Genomic DNA, 18,635 nt, shown 5'->3' on the forward strand with positions numbered 1-18,635 from the left:
ACTATGAGTCATCAGTGCTAGAACCATGTGTAACAGGATTTGTACTTCCATTCTCTCAAGAGTGTAAGTCTGTAGCATAAAGGAACAAGGAGATTTTTTGAGTTCACCCCATTTGACCACTTCCCACCCACATATCGTGGATTGGTTAACAGTTTTCCCCAAATCCATCCAAAAAACAATTATGTTGGATTTCAGCTTTGCTGTACTCACAATCACTCTCACGAATATTGTTGGGTCAACCTACAGCACAGCTTCTAAAGTTAATTGGAAAATGACACTGAAGTATATCAATCAAATTTTTTAAGCAGCAAAACATTTTAGAATCCAATTAGTGAGGTCTTGTCCAGATGCATGAGAATAACAGCCATCTAAAAATAATATTGCAATCCCCACATCCATTTATTAACTTTTCATTGTTTTCTTTTGACTGGGACATTGGAGTGGAGGCTTTAGACACTTGAGAAAATAAGGATGTACAATGTTTGGAAAACCAATATTTTATGAGTCTTCTTGCGAAACCACAGTGTCTGCTTATTGTCGCTGCTCCGTGTGTTAATCCATATAAATTTGTTAATTAAATGGGTCACAGGAGCTTTCGCTGACAAATGGCTAAGGGACGTGGGATATCAACCAGAATATGTGTGGTTATGATGACTTATCTTAATTGGGACTCAGGGCACTCCAGATGTTGGGTCCCTGTGCGCTCGTGGAAAATTACCCATAAGGAAGCTGGATTCTCACGTTGAGGGCAATCTCTTCATTAAAGAAAGGCTATAGTGAGACATCGTTCCAGAACTGAGAAATAATGTCAACCTCTGAGAGGGAAACAAGTGAAAAACCCAAAGGATGGGATTAACTGTTTGTAGAAACTACCTCAAGGCAGCAGATGTTGACTTCAGGGCCTGATCAATGGTGAGGTGTACTGCAAATCAATCATTGCTAAAAAACAGTTAAGCATAAGTTACACAGGTTTAATTTTTAAAGTAAATTAGAAAGGATTCAAGGTTATTGTTATAGCAGCTCTGTCTTGGGTGTGAGTGAAAATAACAACATCACATCCCCATATCTGGGTGTTCCGAGAACTAGTCACCATCCTTGGCCTATTTTACCCACCATAGTTCATGATCTGGGTGTACCTTCGGAGGTGTGAAAAGCTTATGAAAATCAGATAAGCTACAGTGGGGGGGAAATGAGAAGGAAAAAGTTTGAAAACACCTGCCTTAAAAACACAGACATTTCCTTAAGATTAAAATCCAGAAATGCAATCATGGAGGATTTTAAAAAATGAACAAGAATGAGAATCTGCTCCAAGACACCAACGTATCTGATGGCTGAATATGTCGTCAAAAAGGAGCCTAGAAAAAGAGGTGCCATGGAGGAGCGCGTCCTGCACTGTCAGGATATAAGACATGCAAGATGTCCCCTATCCATCCTTCCTGACAAGTCTATCTATCCCAGTGATGGAAGCAGATGTATCAGGATACCCTACCTTGAAGAAACAATTCTCCAACTAACTCCCCTTACATTCTCAGCTTGCCAAGCCACCTTCTGATATGATTTGACTTCCCAGGTAGGTTTTCCTTCAGGAGAAAGAAACCACTGACTGGCCAGTCGATGTGAGCATTCCAGTGTACATAGAGGATATATTTCACATTATACATCAGTGAACGGGCGGTCACACTCATGCATTGCTCATGAGTATTCATTTTTCGTGTCAACAAATCTGCAAAGCAATCAACTCTTCATTTGCCATCAGTATGGAATTCCTTTGCCTGTCCATGTGTACAGCCCTTCTTGCAGGGCTCTTTAATTACCATCTGCTCCCACACGAAAGAATGGCGTGTTTCCTAGACAAGCCAGTTCTTACACAGAACAAAACGAAGAACCACAAAGTGGATTTCACATCACAATTCCTGTGTCAAGAATTCTCAAGATTCCACAACCTCTTCTATTACTAAACTGTCTTATGTGTAGCTTATGCAACATAAATTGGGGTACAAGTTCGAACTGAGATGGTCATTAAGACTACTGCCCTCTAAGAGTTGTGAACCCATTAATATTGACAGTTACTTGGCAACAAATCAATCTTTCAAAAATTGGGGAAAATATTAAGTAAATAAATAAATCAATAAAGCCCTGTAATGTTCCCATGTCTAGGTTCTATAGGATTGATTCAAATATAAGCGAGCTGAAGATGAATAAATGTGTTCAAGTATGTCTATTGTTCTGCATGGACCAATACACAGCCAGTATCAGCTACAAGTGATAACAACAAGCCTTGTGGGAAGAAATAGCATAGATTGGAACACTGAGGTCATAAAAGTCAGCATCAAGGATAAGCCCAGGTTTTGATCAATCTGAAACAGGGCAGTTTTTATTCTGGTGTATAAAGACAGCCTAACACCATTGTCCTAAGTTGTATGTGTGGAAGTGTTTGGAAGAAATAGTGAGGTGAATGTGATTCCCTGAGGTGAGAATACTGGGATATGGGTGTCTACGCAGATATGAAAACTGATGATGGCCTCCACAAATGCATGCGTCCCGAATGATGGGAAATGTGTGTTGCTTCTCAAATCTCTAGACATGAACCTAAGTCAGAAACAATCTCTGTTGTAAAGACAGACATGTGTCTCTCCCTGCACCCTGCTGTTTGACTGTTTCCTCCCCAGATTTGCAGAGCAGGCCACACCTCCAGGTCAGTACTGGTCCCATCTCTCTCTCACCACCAACTCCACTGCAGAGCAAGCCATGATGCCAGCCCTTTTGACAACAAAAAGTTTTCAACTTTAAGAAGAATGTTAAGTACAACTCAAGTGGAAAGGTTCAGACTATATCCTTTGACTATTTTTATTAGTAAGTTGTTACATCTATTATAATAGAATGCCAGACATCTAAAAAGCTCCAAGTCCTCAATTATTTACTACATTCCAAACTAACTTGGTAGGGATCAGCTAGAAAGAAAATGGGAAAAACACATGCATTTCTTTAGGTGACTCTTGTGAGCTGTGTAGCAAGTCCAGGTCACGAAGAATCAAATCACAGACAAATTGTTCTAATGTACACAACAAACTTTTAAATCACAATTAGCTATTCTATGCAAACTAGTAAGAATATTGGTTCTACTGCCTCTTCTATTTTTCCTGTGCTGAGATCTTAAAGAGGAGAACGTAAGTAACTTGAGAACTATTCAGAAAGAGTAGCTGTAAGGAACACCATTACCCCATTAAGGAAATGAGATGACAAAATTGTGTCCTGACAGGCAAAGTGAAGTACAGAGCTCAGAAATTATTAGGTGAATAGAATATTATAATACACAAGTGTAAAACCATCTCCCCACATACAAGCTTTGTTTTGTGTTGTTTTCTCTCAGTATGGTTTTTAATTTGGCTTTTAATTTGCATTTCCCTAATGATGTGAATGAACATCATTTTAATGTGCATATTTGCTAGCTGTACATCTTCTTTGATGAAATGTTTGTTTAAATCTTCTGCATATTTTTACTTGAGTTGTTTGTTTTCTTATTATTGGACACTGAGATTGTCTCCTGCATATACAAAGAAATCAAATACTCTTTGAAATTATTCTCCCTAGCCTGCAGATTATCTTTTTGTGCTATAAAGACGCTTTTGAAGGTTTTTATTTTGATAAAGTGTAATTTACTGATGTGTTCTTTCATGGTTGTACCTTTGACATCCCATCTAGGAAATCTTTGCCTAACCCAAGACCACAAAGAGTTTCTCATATGTTCTTAACTAGAAGTTTTATGGTTTTACATTTTAAATTTAGGTCTATGGTCCATTTTATGATCATTTTAAGTTAATAATCTATTTCATGATCTATTTTAAGTTAGTGTTTATATCTGATGTGAAATATAGCTAGAAGTTCATCATTTTGTGTATGGATGTCCAGTTGTTCCATCACCATTTGTATACTTGTGGATCTACTCTGGACATTCTATTCTATTCCATTGATCCATTTGTCTATCTCAATGCTAACACCATACTGCCTTGATTACTATAGCTTTATAAATCATGAAATCAGGCCAACTTTTCCTTTCTTTTTCCAAGTTGTTTTGTTTTGTCTATTGTGGGTGCTTTGCATTTCCATGTAAACTTTAGTATTAGCTTTTCAATTTCTACCCAAAAAGCTCCTGCTGGAGTTTTAATTGGGATTGCATAGAATCTATAGATCAATTTGGAAAGAACTTACATTTCAGCTGTCTCTGGAAAAATCTCCAAATATTTGGAAACTAAACTATGCATTTCTAAATAACCCTTAGGTCAATGTAGAAATAAAAATGGAAATCAGAAAGTATTTTAAACTGAATGTGAATAAAAACACAACATATCAAAATTAGTGACATGCCGTTAAAGCAGTACTTAGAGGAAATTTTACAGTACTAAATGCCTATATTAAAAAAAGGAAAAACCTGAAACTAATATAAAATAATACTAAATGTCAACTGTAATTAAAAAATAATAATAAAATAAAAAGAAAAAAAGTCTCTAATCAATGATGTTAACTTCCATCTTAAGAAACTAGAAAAACAAGGCCAACCAAACCCAAAAGCAAGCAGAAGAAAGGAAATAATAAAGATCAGATAAGAAATCAGTGAAATAGAAACAGAAAAATAATGAAAAATATTAATTACAATGACTGATGAAATTTATTAACCTCTTGCCAGACTGGTCAGGAAAAAAAAGAGAGAAAACACAAATTACCTATAAAAAAAAAAGATAATGTCACAATAGCTTCTATAGCTATTAAAAGGATAATAAAATAATATAAATATCCTTATGCCAATTTAATTCCATTGTGACCTGTGCACATACTTTGTATGACTTGAATCCTTTTAAATGTATTGGGATTTGTTTTATGTCCCAGAATCTGATCTATATTAATAAATGTTCTGTGTGCACTTGAAAAGAATGTGTATTCTCCTTTTGTTGGGTGTTCTAGGGATGCCAGTTAGGTCGTGTTGGTTGGATAGTGTTTTTTTAAGTCTTCTTTTCCTTGCTGATTCTACATCTATGTATTCTATCTATGATTGAGAGAGGGATATTAATGTTTCCAAATAAAATTGTGATTAAAAGTTTTTTACACTTCATGTATTTTGCTGCATAAATGTAAGGATTATTACATCCTCTTGATAAATGGACGAGTTTATCATGAAATGAACTTCTTTATCCCTGGTGATAGTGTTTGCTATGAAATTTACATTGTCAGATATTAATATAGCTAATCAAGCTTCCTTTTCTTGATTACTGTTACCTTGGTATACCAATTTCCATTCTTTTACTTTTGGACTATTTGTGCTTTTTTATATAAAAGCGGAATATACTTGGGTCTTACATTCTAAAATTTTCTGCCTTTTAATTGGGGTGTTTAGGCCATTTACATTTAATGTGGTAACTGATATGCTTAGTTTAAAATCTATAATCTTGCCAGTTGTTTTCTATTTGCTTCATCTGTTCTTAGTTTCCTTTGTATTTTTTTCTAACTTCATTTAGATTATTTTTATGATTCCATTTTATCTCCTTTCTTGGCTTACTAGCTATATGTCTTTGTTTTGTTATTTGAGTGACTGCTTTAACATTTATAGTATATGATCTTAATTTACCTTAATCTACTTCCAATTGATATTATACCACTTCATGTATAATATTATAAATTTACAATAGTATATTTCTATTTCTGCCCTCCCAGCTTTTATGCTATTGTTGTCATATATTTTAGCTTAATTTTATATATGTTATAAACCCAACAACATATTATTTTGTTCAGATAGTCAATTATCTTCAAGATAATAACAAAAATCTTGCATATTTATCTTCTAGTTTCCATTTATAGTGCTCCTCATTCATTTGTGCAGATCTGTCTTTCCATTTGGCATAGTTATACTTCTTTCTTCAACATTTCTTGTAGTACGCACCTATCGATCATGAGTTCTTTCAGCTTGTATATGTGAAAGATATTTTTGCTGAGTATAGAATTCTTTGTTGGTTTTTTTCTTTTAGCACCTTAAAAATGTTGTTCCCTCCACTGTCTTCTCACTTGCATTGTTTCTGAAGAGAAATCTACAGCTATCTTTGTTCTCTGTTTTAAAATTTTTCTCTTCATCACTGAAGAGAAAATTGAATGATATCATTATGATATGCTCTAGTGTAATTTTCTTCATATTTCTTGGGCTTGGACTTTATTGAGCCTCTTGAGTCTGTGAATTTACAGTTTTCATCATATGGCAAAATTTCAGCTATTACTTCATCAAATATTTTTCTCTGCTCCTCTCTCTTTCTCTTCTTTATTTTACAGACTCCAGTTATACATACATTAGGCTGCTTGAAGGTGTTCTATAACTCACTGATGCTCCTTACAATAATTTCTATTCTTTTTCCAGTATTTAATTTTGGATAGTTTGTGTAGCTAATTTTGCACCACTCTTTTCTTCTACAATGTCTAATCTCATCCAGTGTATTTATGATAAATTACAGTCAATATGATTTGGCTAATATCATCCAGTGTATTTTTTCTATCAGACATCACAGTTTTCATCTCTAGAAGTTTGATTTTGTTTTTTATAGCTTTCATGTCTCTACTCAACTTCTGAATATATAGGCAATAGTTATAAAAACTGCTTTAATGTTCTTGTCTGCTAATTGTAACATTTATTTCAGTTATGGGTTGGTTTCAATTGGTTGGTATTTCCCCCCTTTTTATGGGTAGTATTTTTTTTTTCCTTCTTTACATGTTCAGTAATATTTGGAATGTTAGACATTTTGAATTCTACTTGTTGAATACTAGATATTTTTGTATATCTATGTGTGTGTGTGTGTGTGTGTGTGTGTGTATGTGTGTGTATATATATATGTGTGTATATATATATATTCAGTTATTTGGCATCACTTTGATCCTTTTATGTCTTGCTTTTAAGATTTGTTAGGTGAGATCAAAGCATCATTTAGACTAAGCTGGTTAGTTCCCACTACTAAGTGAAGACAATCATGAGTATTCTACCCAATTCCCTTTAAATTATGAGGTAGTCACCTCTGGCTAGTGGAAACAGACATTTTTCCTGCCCTGTGTGAAATGTGAGCATCAGGACTATTCCCTCTAATCCTCTCGAATGATTCTTTCATGGTTTCAGGTACTTTCCTCATTGCATGGGTCAGTCAGTACTCTGATGACTACTTTCCAGATCTCTGGAGTTCTTTCGGTAGCTGTCTACTCTCTTGTACTTCATCCTGTTAACTCTAGCCTTGGATCCTGGGTCTCCGTGGATCCTTATTCAACTCCTCAACCCAAAGAGTCCATCAGGTCAGCCTGGGTCCCTCCTTTCTATGCTACCTGAGAACCTTCTCAAGTCAGTAAGCTGGGGAAATTGTCAGGCTCACTTCATTTGTTTCCTGAATCTTGGAGATCGCTGTCCTTCATTTCTTGATGTCCACTACCTTGAAAACCATTCGTTTACATATGTTGTCTCTTTTTCTTGATTGTTTCATTTGGAAGGGTAAATTTAACTTTTGTTATTCCTCTTTGGCAGAAGCAGATGTTCCATAGATTGTTTTTGGTCCACTCTTCATAACTGACTTTTAAATTTCATGAACCAACATCTTTAAACATTCTAATTCCCTGTGCTCGCTTCGGCAGCACATATACTAAATATTCCAATTCCCAAACATTCAATGAAGGAGAAATTCCTGCTGAACTCCCTCCCTGGAGCTTAGCAAGTAACCTTGCAGGGCCTAATTATAATCAATCTTTTGAGAGACACAAACACTGAACATCTCTTATCTCTGTTAACACAGTCAAGTAAAGTTAAGGACAAGTTCATATGTCAGGGAACTATAAAAATTATGGCAAGTCTAAAAGACTAAGTTGTTTCAAATATGACTAAAAACACACTAAAAATAATCTATTCATGTGATAACCCACAAGTTTCTCAATGACACTGTAAAAGTTTACACCCCAAGAGAATCTTAGTTCAGAAGCCCATATCTTTTTGTGTTAGTACATTTCTTCCTAAGAATAAGCAAGGCATTTTCAAAGGACATTCAATCTTTGAAGTCAGTTAGAAAATTAGTGCTGCAGGGTACTATATAGTACCTCGGTAGCCTGACAGAGATAATGTACACCTGTAATGTGTTCATTATGCTGGGATGTAATTTACTCTTTCAGCATATACTCCTTTCCGCTCTGCATGCCTCAGTTCACTGGAGTTGGGGAATAACCAACCCTGGTCCAGTTTCCATTGAATTTCTTTGTGAATGCATACAATGTTGAAACTTCAAACCACAGTGGGTTTGATCACACTGGGCACTGAATTGTGCTTGGATATGCGCTCTCAAAAATTAGACAGAGCTGGTCACCATTGGTTCCTGAAGACTGGATCAGGGGTATGGGCATTCAAAATAGTTAAATTGACCTCCCCACTCTGGTCATCAGATGTAATAGGATCCATTAAAAAGAAATGTTCAAAAATGTATCTAGTTGTTGCATGAAAAAATGCTGGACTGCTCCCATTTGAGTGTCTTTCCTATAGTTTACTGTATTTTCCAGAAAATGTTAATATTGCATTCTTATAAATAAACCCATCTCTACAAAAAATGTATCCAGTTGTTACTAGATAGCTTTTTAAAATAATAACGTACTAATCTACATATCATTTAAAGTTTTTTCTAAAGTAGAGAACATTGATGACTGAAGGGGAAAGGGTAGGTGAGACTGATCAAATTTTTTTCTACTTTGTGCCACCAAGAATTAGCTTAAGTTCTGGTAAACATTTTGGGCTAAGATGGTACAAGTAACTAAAGCCCAGTGATCTAAGTCCTGACAATACCAAAGCAGTGATAATGACTGATGTCATGTTAGTCCATCAATGAAATTAAAATACAAAGGTGTTCATGCTCAAGTTTGTGTACAAACTTGCAAGTATACGGTCACACCAGATCCCATTTGAAGCAGTGGAAGATTACAGTTATGAAGTGGAAAATGTATAGACATTAGAAACTGTCTCTTCTTTATTTATTTATTGCATCATATTTACTGCCCCATGGGATTCAAGAATCCAGTTCATTAAACAATCAACCCTAGACTTACCGTGTTTCCCTGAAAATAAGACTGGGTCTTATATTAATTTTTGCTCCAAACGATGCATTAGGGCATATTTTCAGGGGATGTCTTATTTTTTTCATGTACAAAAATCTACATATATTCCAATACATTCATGTCATATTCCTCTGGAACATCGTCATAACATACTAAATGTGTCCATCTGGCTGACGATCTTAACCGGGGCTTATTTTTGGGGTAGGTCTTATTTTCACGGAAACACGGTAGTTGTATAATGCAACATAATATTTATTTCATCACTCTTCCCCACAAAGAAAAAAAAAACCTGTGTAAATTACTTTAAATACTTGGGGGCAATTCAGTTAAAAGGGGCACAGGTAAAATAAAAGTGCTTAATGAAGATAATAAAATTCAGTCCCAGGGCCCACCTGACAACGTTATAACAGATACTTGTAGCACAATACAAACATGCAACAAGATTCAAGACCCCATGTTAAAGATTTGCGACTTGGTTTACTCTGGGCTTTTATGCTGTAGGAATTCACATGAGCCAAGTCACTGGATACAGGATGGGCCTGGTGTCCAGACAATGGGTTTATAGCTAACACTGTTCTCCTCTACTGCACATTTTCTAGCTTGTGTTATCTTGATCTGGATCAAACGATGTCTGGCAAAAAGGTCTCTGAACAAACCCTGCCCCTAACAGAGTCTGGGTAAGAGACTGTCATTTGAATTCTACATTATCTCTACCGTGTTTCCCCGAAAATAAGACCTAGCCGGACAATCAGCTCTAATGTGTCTTTTAGAGCAAAAGTTAGTAAAAGACCTGGTTTTCTTTTACCATAATATAAGACCCGGTCTTATATAATGCAATATAAGACCGGGTCTTACATTACTTATCGCTCCAAAAGAAACATTAGAGCTGATGGTCCGGCTAGATCTTATTTTTGGGGAAACACAGTATGTAATTCATGTCTTAGTCACAATCATTCAAGGAGGGTATATTTACAAGGTAAGTGGTTTCCATTTGCACAAAAAGTTTGGTGAAAAATTGCACATGTGTTCTCCAGATATGACGTGCTAAGGCACCAAAGTGAATTATTTGAATGATCTTAAAGGAAAGTTTTAAGAACTGATTTCATGCATAAGAGTGTGTGTGAAGAGTTGTGTTCAAATATCTTCTTACCCCTCAACTTCACTACCCAGCACTTGTTCTTCAATGGCTTTATCACTACACTAAGCTTAGCATCCAACACAATGTCTCCAAGGAAGTGTGATTCAAAGATGCTGGAACTCTTAACAAAACCCACTCCATGGAAACTTTCATGTTTTAGATTAACATCATGTCCATGTATGAAGGAATAACTAGAAATGAGCCCAGGTTACGACCGAAAAAGGAGATTTATATAAAAAGCAAGAGTAGTTTTCGCAATACGATAGTCCAACGTTTGGAGGGTACTATAATTTGAACTTTCAGGGTTTAGGAAGAGTGCGATGTTGTTGATGGAAAGTAAAAGGAGTGCTCATGAAACTCATTACAAGGTAGATTCAAACTGGTTTCAGGTTGTCATCTGTATTCTACAGCTACGTATGTTCTCCAGTGTGTGGGCCTCCCAACATAAAGGTAACACTGCACAGACTTCTGTTTTTGTTTTTAACCAAACATAATAACTCATTAAAGGTAAAAAATGTGAAACCATGGAACATTTCCCATTTATACTGCACAATTCATGATCAAAGACTCATCATATTCCATTCCATTATAATTAGCAAGTCCGGAATCAACTTTTTATAAAGATTACAGTGAAACGTGGTAGTGGAAAAGAAAGTATCAAATGCATTTGTGATGGAGAAAGTATGGTGGAGGGTGGAAGAGAAGAAATGCAACGATAATTGTAAATTATTGAAAAAGGGATAACAGTACTCTTTAAATGGAGTGAAGTGTTTTTTCAGGGTATAATATAAGAATACATTAACAATCACGATTTCAATTTTAGGTGGAATTCTAACAAGCTTGCATTAAATTTCACATTTTATGGAAAAATGTAATGAGAATTGTGCGCTTACCATCTGTTTTCTTTGAATCATTTCCGACATTGGATTGGTCCTTCCTGTCTGCCTTATTTTTGCCATCTTTCAAGTCACCTGCAAGGTAATAAACATGACAAACAGTATATGTAGACACCTAAGAAGGAAGTTATAAATATCTTTAAACCTGTCAAGGTAAAAGCATAATTTTAGTTACGAGGGGGTACATGTCTGAGTGTAAACATCCTTTTAACCACGTGTTAGGTCCTAGATACTGGATTGTGATTTGGAAATGAAGACTGAAAATTCCTGTTAAGCAGGGTTGTAAGACAATGGTGTTTCCCTCCAAGAAAGGTAGTTCAGCTGTATTATTAGGCTGTAGAGTGAGGAAAAGCCTACTTAACTTTTATGTGGTCCAACCTTTTTGTCTGCGAAATGGGGATATTAATATGTACTTTACAGGCATAATATATGGAAAAATGCATTTAAAGTATTGAATGTGGTATCTGACACATCACTCAATCACAGTTGTTATTATGCTGAAACAGAACTATAAAAAGTATTCTAATTAAGGAGCCTGTCAAAATGTAATTTGTAAAAGTTAAAAAATACTATGTATACAAATGTTAATGAACACATCCAAAAACTTATTTAACTCATTTATGAAGGAATGAGTGCGGTAGTAAGAATAGTTCCAGAAGTATTTAAGGAACTAGATATTTACAGGTATTTTAGAAATTATGTTAAAATAAGATTGCTAGGTTAGACACAAAACTGGTTATGTCCTACAAGACAATAAAACCATAACCTTTGGAGTTATCTCCCCTACCAGTCAACAATCTACAAGTTAGCATATAACTTCCCAGTGCCTGGGCTTGAATCAAATGGTAAATGACAACGTTAAACAAAGTCATGTTCTTCTAGAGTAGGGATCAGCAAATTATGGCCCCTGAGCATACCTGGCCTGTCATCTTTTTTTGTAAATAAAGTTTTATTGGCACATAGCCACACCCATTCATTTAAATATTGTCCATGGCTGCTTTCATGCTGCAATGGCAGAGTTGAATAGTTTCAACAGAGATTCACAAAGCCAGGAATATTTACTATCTGGCCCTTCACAGACAAAGTTTTCTGACATCTGCCTAAAATAAATAACCCTTGGGCAGGTCTGTTCAACAACATGCCAGTGTGTTATTGAAAGAACTTGAAACCTACATCATTTTCTTAGCCAATGTCACCCCAATACATTTAATTTTAAAAAGAGAAAAGAAAGAAAGGAAGGAAGGAAGGGAGGAAGGAAGGAAGGAAGGAAGGAAGGAAGGAAGGAAGGAAGGAAGGAAATAGCACCCCTTCCCCCAAGCCTTATTCTCAAGTTTTGGATATTTTTCTTACAATTACTAATGGTAGCTTTTTTTTAAGTCTGCATAAAACTAAGAATATATTACTACTAAAATACTGGTACTTACTGAAGCAGAAAGACCCTAATAATATTTGCACACAATTTCAGTGAGCAGGGCCCAAATATATTTGTCTTTTTTGCTTTCTTTGTGCCAGGTAGTGTGTTAAATGCTTTGCATGCATCACTTCATTAAATTCTCATAACAACCCTGCTATAAAGGTGCTATTACTGAAAGGAGTCAACTTCATCAAAGAGTAATTCACTGACTGATCAATTTGTTGAATAACAAACTCACCGAATCACTGAGGTTATTTTCCAAGTTTGAGTTTTTCCTTGACTTCACTGCAGCCTCTCTGTCACACTTTGGTCAGTCCAGCTGTGTTGAGTACAGTGGGCTACCTGCCTGCCTGTTTCACACACTACCCCAGGCCCACCTTTGCCCCTAACTGTGCATATGGGTCTCCCTCTGGCAGCTCAACTGCTCCTCTTATCTACCATAAATCTGGTTTAAGCCATTTGTTGGGCAGTTTTTGATCAAATGGCCAACTAATCTTTCTATGAAGTGACTTTACTTACATCAACTTGTAAAAAATTGACATGAAACTCATATCACCTCCATTTCATGGCTATGGAACCTAAAGTATAAATAAATTTACCAGAATATACACAGATGGGTGTGATTCTAGAGGCCAAGTTCTCAACCACTGTATTTTGCAACTTCTATATGAAGCTCAAGCTTCTGCTGACTGTTGCCATTTCTAAATTCCTTTGGCCTACAGCCTACAGACTTACAAGTGGTTACCTAAGGACAGTTCAAGACCATTTTTGGTTATGATGTATTCTACAAAGTAAATGCCTTTAATGGAATTTGACAAATCCTAAGCTAAGTTGGGAGTCAAAAAACTCTCCAAGTTTTCTCTTATTCTTAATTCTGAAATGAGATTCATTGGTTGGACGGACTGAGGGGAAGGGAGTCGATTCTGGCCAGGGTGCAAGCAGGAAGATTTTAAGGGAAGGACACAGCCATCACCCTCTACCAGCACAAACGGTCAAAACAGATAAATTCCTCTGGAGGTACCATAAAAACAGTCTAACTACTGCCTTTTCCCTGTTTTAAATATGGCGGAGATGGGCTTGAAGACCTTGAGCCCTGTCAATAGTCAAACTAATACCTTGCAGAAAAATGACCTTTCTTTACAAAACGAGCCTTCATACCCCTAATGGACTCTACATAAGCCTTTTGGATTGGCCTGGATTAGAGCTTTACCCACAGCTGCAGCAGGAGCAGGATGTCTTCCAGAAGTCAGCAGGGGTGATTCCATTTGCCAGATGCTAGCCAGCCACCCCTGGCAGCCTGCCTCCTCCTCAGGCAAGGCTGGGGAGGCTGAGGTAGGAAGTATCTGGATGGAGACCAAAGCTGTGGGAGATCTCAAAACTGCTGATGAGAGACCAAACCCCTAGAACCCCACTTAACCAGTGTCCTTCAGCTCTAACCTGGAAACATCTTGGGCAGCCACAAAGAGGATGCCAGGAAAGTGACACACACTTGTGTGATGATGAGCCTTAAAGAGAACCCATTAGGTAATTTCCCAGGGGTTGTGTATGGAGTGATGGTCGACGTGAGCTGTTATTCAATAAACAGGGGGAAACAAAAGAGCCTTTCTGTGCAGTTATAAATCATTGTAATTAGGCTGCTGTAACACAGTCCTGAACCACCATTAGCCTTTCTGATTATTGCTCTAAATTGATTTCTCTTCCCACCTCTCATTTAATACTTAATTTTTAAGGAAAATGGTAGACTATTGTTTACTTTGGGAAATAAACACAGTTGTGAAATCAACCCTGCCTAGGTGAAGACTCAGGCTTCTGCTTTGCTTCTTTCAGGTCCCCCTGCCCCCCATCGTCTTCAAAATTATTGCCACCTCAACCCTCTCTGGGTATTTATTTATACCCTTCTCATAGAATTTGTAACCCTCGTTGTGACTGGCACATTTGTGTTCATTGGTTTCTCTCCCTGACCAGACCAGGAGTTGGCAAACCTTGGCCCATGGGCCAAACCTGGCCCCACTGCCTGGTTTTACATTTGTAAATGATTGGAACTTGATAGGAGAGACTATCATTAATATAGGTATTAAAATATTGTCTTCTGATTATACATTTATATGTGTTCATTGTAAAAATCCTTGGAGAGAATTGTGCTAAGCCCTTTCTACACGTGTCTCACTTACCCAGGCTATGTAGAATAATAGCTAGAACACCTGGCTCTACCAAGCAGTTAAGAGAATGAATATCTAAAGAGAGAACTGAAAACCATATCTGGTGTATAGTTAATAGTGCTATTTGTTTTACTGTCATCGTTTTTGCTATCATTATTATCGGAAGCTCATGTAGACCATGCACCTTTTGCAGAAAGGGTGGAAAGTTAAGTAACGTGGCCATGGCCACGAAGGAGTGGGAGGCACAGCTGTGACTTGAATTCAGGTCTGTCTGACTGCGAAACTCCATTACCACCACCTGACTCTTGAAATCTCCCGAGACGGGACTTCCTGCCTTTCCCCAAACAAGGTAACCAATTCCACGTCCCTGTATCTTAGCTCATCTTGTTCTCTCCAGATAAGGAATCCCTGTCTCCCATCTGACCAGCAAATTTCAGGACATAAAACCCAGCTCAGACATTAACATCTCTCAAAGCCGTCCTTGACATTTACCCAATTGTGCAATCCTCAGACCCAGGAAAGCCAATGTCCCTTTCTTTGCACATGTCCCTTGGGCCCTCACCTGCCATGCCACTGCTGTTACTTACTCACATTGTCCTAGAATGCCGTCTGAGGCTATCTATATCCCCTACGAAATCATGGATTTGTGGCTTTTCCATTTCTAAATCCCCAGTGCCAAGCACAGCACTTGGCCTATCGTTAATCAATAAATATTTGTTGCATTAAATATAAGAAATCATCAACTATACGTACACTATGGTGACCAGCTAATCTCAGTTTGTCTGGAACTGTTCTCGTTTTCCTGTATCCCAGGAAACCCCTCAGTCCTAGGCAAACTGGGACAGCTCGTTACCCTAAAGTATATACCTATTCACGTATATGGACACACACTACAGGAATGGGCCTTAGGCAGACCTGAGGGTCAGCCCTGTTAGAGGGATAGTAGATATGGGAGACCAACTTTTCAGTCACCCATTTGGGCAGCAAGCACTCAGGAATGTGCTGGAATTGTTCACAGTAATTTCCCCAGCGGGCAGGCAGGCACTGGTCAGTCTCCAGAACAACTGGGAAGGACCCCAAAGGAATACATCTCCCCCAGACAGAATGGCCCAGGTGAGCATCTGGCTGCTCCTGACGGGATCCTGATGGGATCCACAGCCCAGACAGGTGGGCTCAACAGCAGCTGGACGACCAGGAAAGCCCTGCCCTGTGAGTTGTCCTCAGAAGTACAGCTGTCTGCCGGTTTCCATTCGTCACGTCATTAACACCCCAAAAAGAGCCTTTCACCAGGGCAATTCTACTCACCATTCTGTTGTTTTTCTCCTGACGACTTTTCAGCTTTGGAGTTTTTCCCGTGGGGGTTGTGGCTTTTGTTGGAGCGCGTTCCGTTGACGTGATTCTGAGCTTCTGCAGATGTCTTTTTCTCAGCTTTGCCAGATGTGCCTGCTTCAGCCTGGTTTTTGGCTTCCATCTCCTTTTGTTTCTCCTCTGCAGCCAGGCGAGCCTTTTCCTCGGCTTCCTTCTTGGCCTTCTCCTCTGTGTCCGTGGCAAGTTAGGAAAGGCGTAGAAAAGAGGTCACACCATTCAAGTTGCCTCTTTGGTTGTTCAATAACCAATTATTGGCATTGGTAATTAATGCACTAAAACGACCTAAGGTGTCTACTGAGTGTTTTGGGTTAATTCAAGTCAGACTGGCACTTATATTCAGGAAACAAATATAATCTGGTCATGGTGATGTCGTTTTTGAAAAGTGGGTTAGAACAGGGGGCAGAGACAACGTAATAATAATAATAATAATTAATAATAATAATAATAAACAAGTATTATAATTGGTATTATCATCATCATCATAAATAACTTCTTTTGAGTGTGTCCTTGACACCAGGTATTACGCTAAATGCTTTTCAAGGATTATTTCCTTTCATTCTCAAAACAACCTTCGGTGGTAGCTGCTACTATTGTAACCCTATTTTACAAATGTGGACTTGAGACTTTCCCACAGTCACAGCAAAAACTGGAATCTCATGTGGGCTTGCTTAGGACCTAGTGTTTACACATAGGCTATTGATTATAAAACAAAAAGACAGGGAAAATTACCACCACTAGAATAATAGTTTCAGTCCACACTTTGGGATTTAAAAGTAGGCAGAGGATAATTAAGCCTTTCAAGAAACACGATCTGCAAACTGTCCACAGATGAAAGGTGGTCTCTAGTTTGGTCAGGTACCCCGATCTATGGCTTCTCCTTTAATGACAGGATGTCAGCTTTATTTCCAGTTCAGTTGAGAGTGAAAGGGTGTGGCTCTTTACTTAATCAAAAACATACCGTAACTGTATTTGGTCATGTAGTTATGAAAAGATGGGCTGGTTTAGTTAACTAGTATTTGTTGAGCAGCTAGAGTGTCAAGTACCCTTTTAGGCACTGGGCACATGGCAGCAAACAGACTTACGGAGTAGAGAGGACCATCCTTAAGTAAACAAATCACTAAGATAATTTCAGATGATGAAAAGGGCTTTGCAGAAATGTTAAGCAGCGTAATATGATAGAGCATGATCAGCCTCAGGGAGCGAGGTGGCATTAGATAAGGAGGTGACATTTGACCAAGTTCTGAATGATGAATAGCTGGCCAGGCCATAAATCAGGGAAAAGAGCCTTCCAGGCAGAGAAAGGAAAAAAATGTAAGGCCATGAGGCAGGAATGAGCTTGGTATGCTCTAGGAACATTGAGTTAGTCAGTACGGCTAAAGCAAATTGAGTGAGGGGTTAATGACAGATGAGACAGTCAAATGACCACGGACATGCAGGGCTGAAATCATGCAGGACCTTAGAGGCAGTGAAGGGGAGCTGGGTTGTAGAAAATAACATACACGGAAGGCACCTAACAAAGCCCAGTCCTCCCTTAAGGTCCGGAGACTCACCCGCTTAACAGCCAATTCACTCCAAAGGCCCTCCAGACTGTGCCACCAACCGCCACTAGGAAAAGCACTATTGAATTTTGTCTCTAGATATGTGAACAATGTCCTACACCTCATTATCTGGGGTCCTCTTTATTTCCCTTGGTCCAGACAAAAGCTGACTTTCATAGATGACAAGTTTATTTTTAACCTAATGGGGACCAGAGTGGTTACGCATGTGATGTTTCCCTTTGATTTAGCTGCTAAAGAGCACAAAGCCAAAATGGGGTCCCAGTACACATGCTCATGGGGCTTCACGGTATTGTACTTTGCGGGTTCTAGCTCCTCTGGCTTCATTGTACTTTTCCTGTCCTTACATCTGCCTGGCTTAGATGTCCTCCTTAACACATTATGCGATTTTCATTCATTCCTTCATTGATTTGTCCATTCACCCATCCAAACCAATACCCTGGCCTCACGCCAGACCAAATAAATCAGACTCTGGAGGGAGAGGGACAAGAATAGGACATTTTAAGTGATCTCCAGACGATTCTAATACACAGAGTTAACAAGCATGGAGTCAAAGTTTAAACGACTGCCATTCAATATTTTGCGCCATTCTACCGTCTAACAGGATGAATTTATAATTTGCAATGAAAAAGGAAAAGAAAGATTTCTTTACAAAGTGACATAATTATGTGCATATATGCTATAATATGTCTTCTGGCTCTTCCAGAAAGGTACAACTAAAGAGTACAAGAATGTCCTTGCAGAAGAGCTGGCACTCTCAGTAGATGGAACACTAGAATGTTCATCCAGATGTCCTCTCATTCTTCTGCAGTGCCCCGAGGACAAAGGTCTAATGTCATCTCCATCCCTGAATTCCAGTACTTGGTACCATGCCTGGCACCAGCAGATACTCATGGAGTATTTGTTTACTAAATGAAATGGACACAATGGGTGTGAGTCACCCCACCTGCCAATGAACCAGACTTGTACACATTCCATCATTGGCAATCTAGACTGGCG

General features: G+C 38.1%; 1 protein-coding gene across 12 annotated transcripts in view; it reads right to left on the reverse strand.

The window, feature by feature from the left end:
- PDE1C (phosphodiesterase 1C) overlaps window positions 1-18,635 on the reverse strand; it is a 485,518-nt gene that overhangs the window by 39,621 nt on the left and 427,262 nt on the right. For all 12 annotated transcript variants that reach the window (XM_074340964.1, XM_074340965.1, XM_074340969.1 and 9 more), the window contains 2 exons: window positions 16,018-16,248; window positions 11,137-11,214 (listed from right to left, as the gene is read on the reverse strand). In XM_074340964.1, the coding sequence (XP_074197065.1) occupies window positions 11,137-11,214; window positions 16,018-16,248 (309 nt within the window). The remainder of the gene's footprint in view (window positions 1-11,136; window positions 11,215-16,017; window positions 16,249-18,635) is intronic.

The sequence above is a fragment of the Rhinolophus sinicus genome, linkage group LG09 (assembly GCF_036562045.2).
Source record: "Rhinolophus sinicus isolate RSC01 linkage group LG09, ASM3656204v1, whole genome shotgun sequence".
NCBI classification, from domain to species: domain Eukaryota; kingdom Metazoa; phylum Chordata; class Mammalia; order Chiroptera; family Rhinolophidae; genus Rhinolophus; species Rhinolophus sinicus.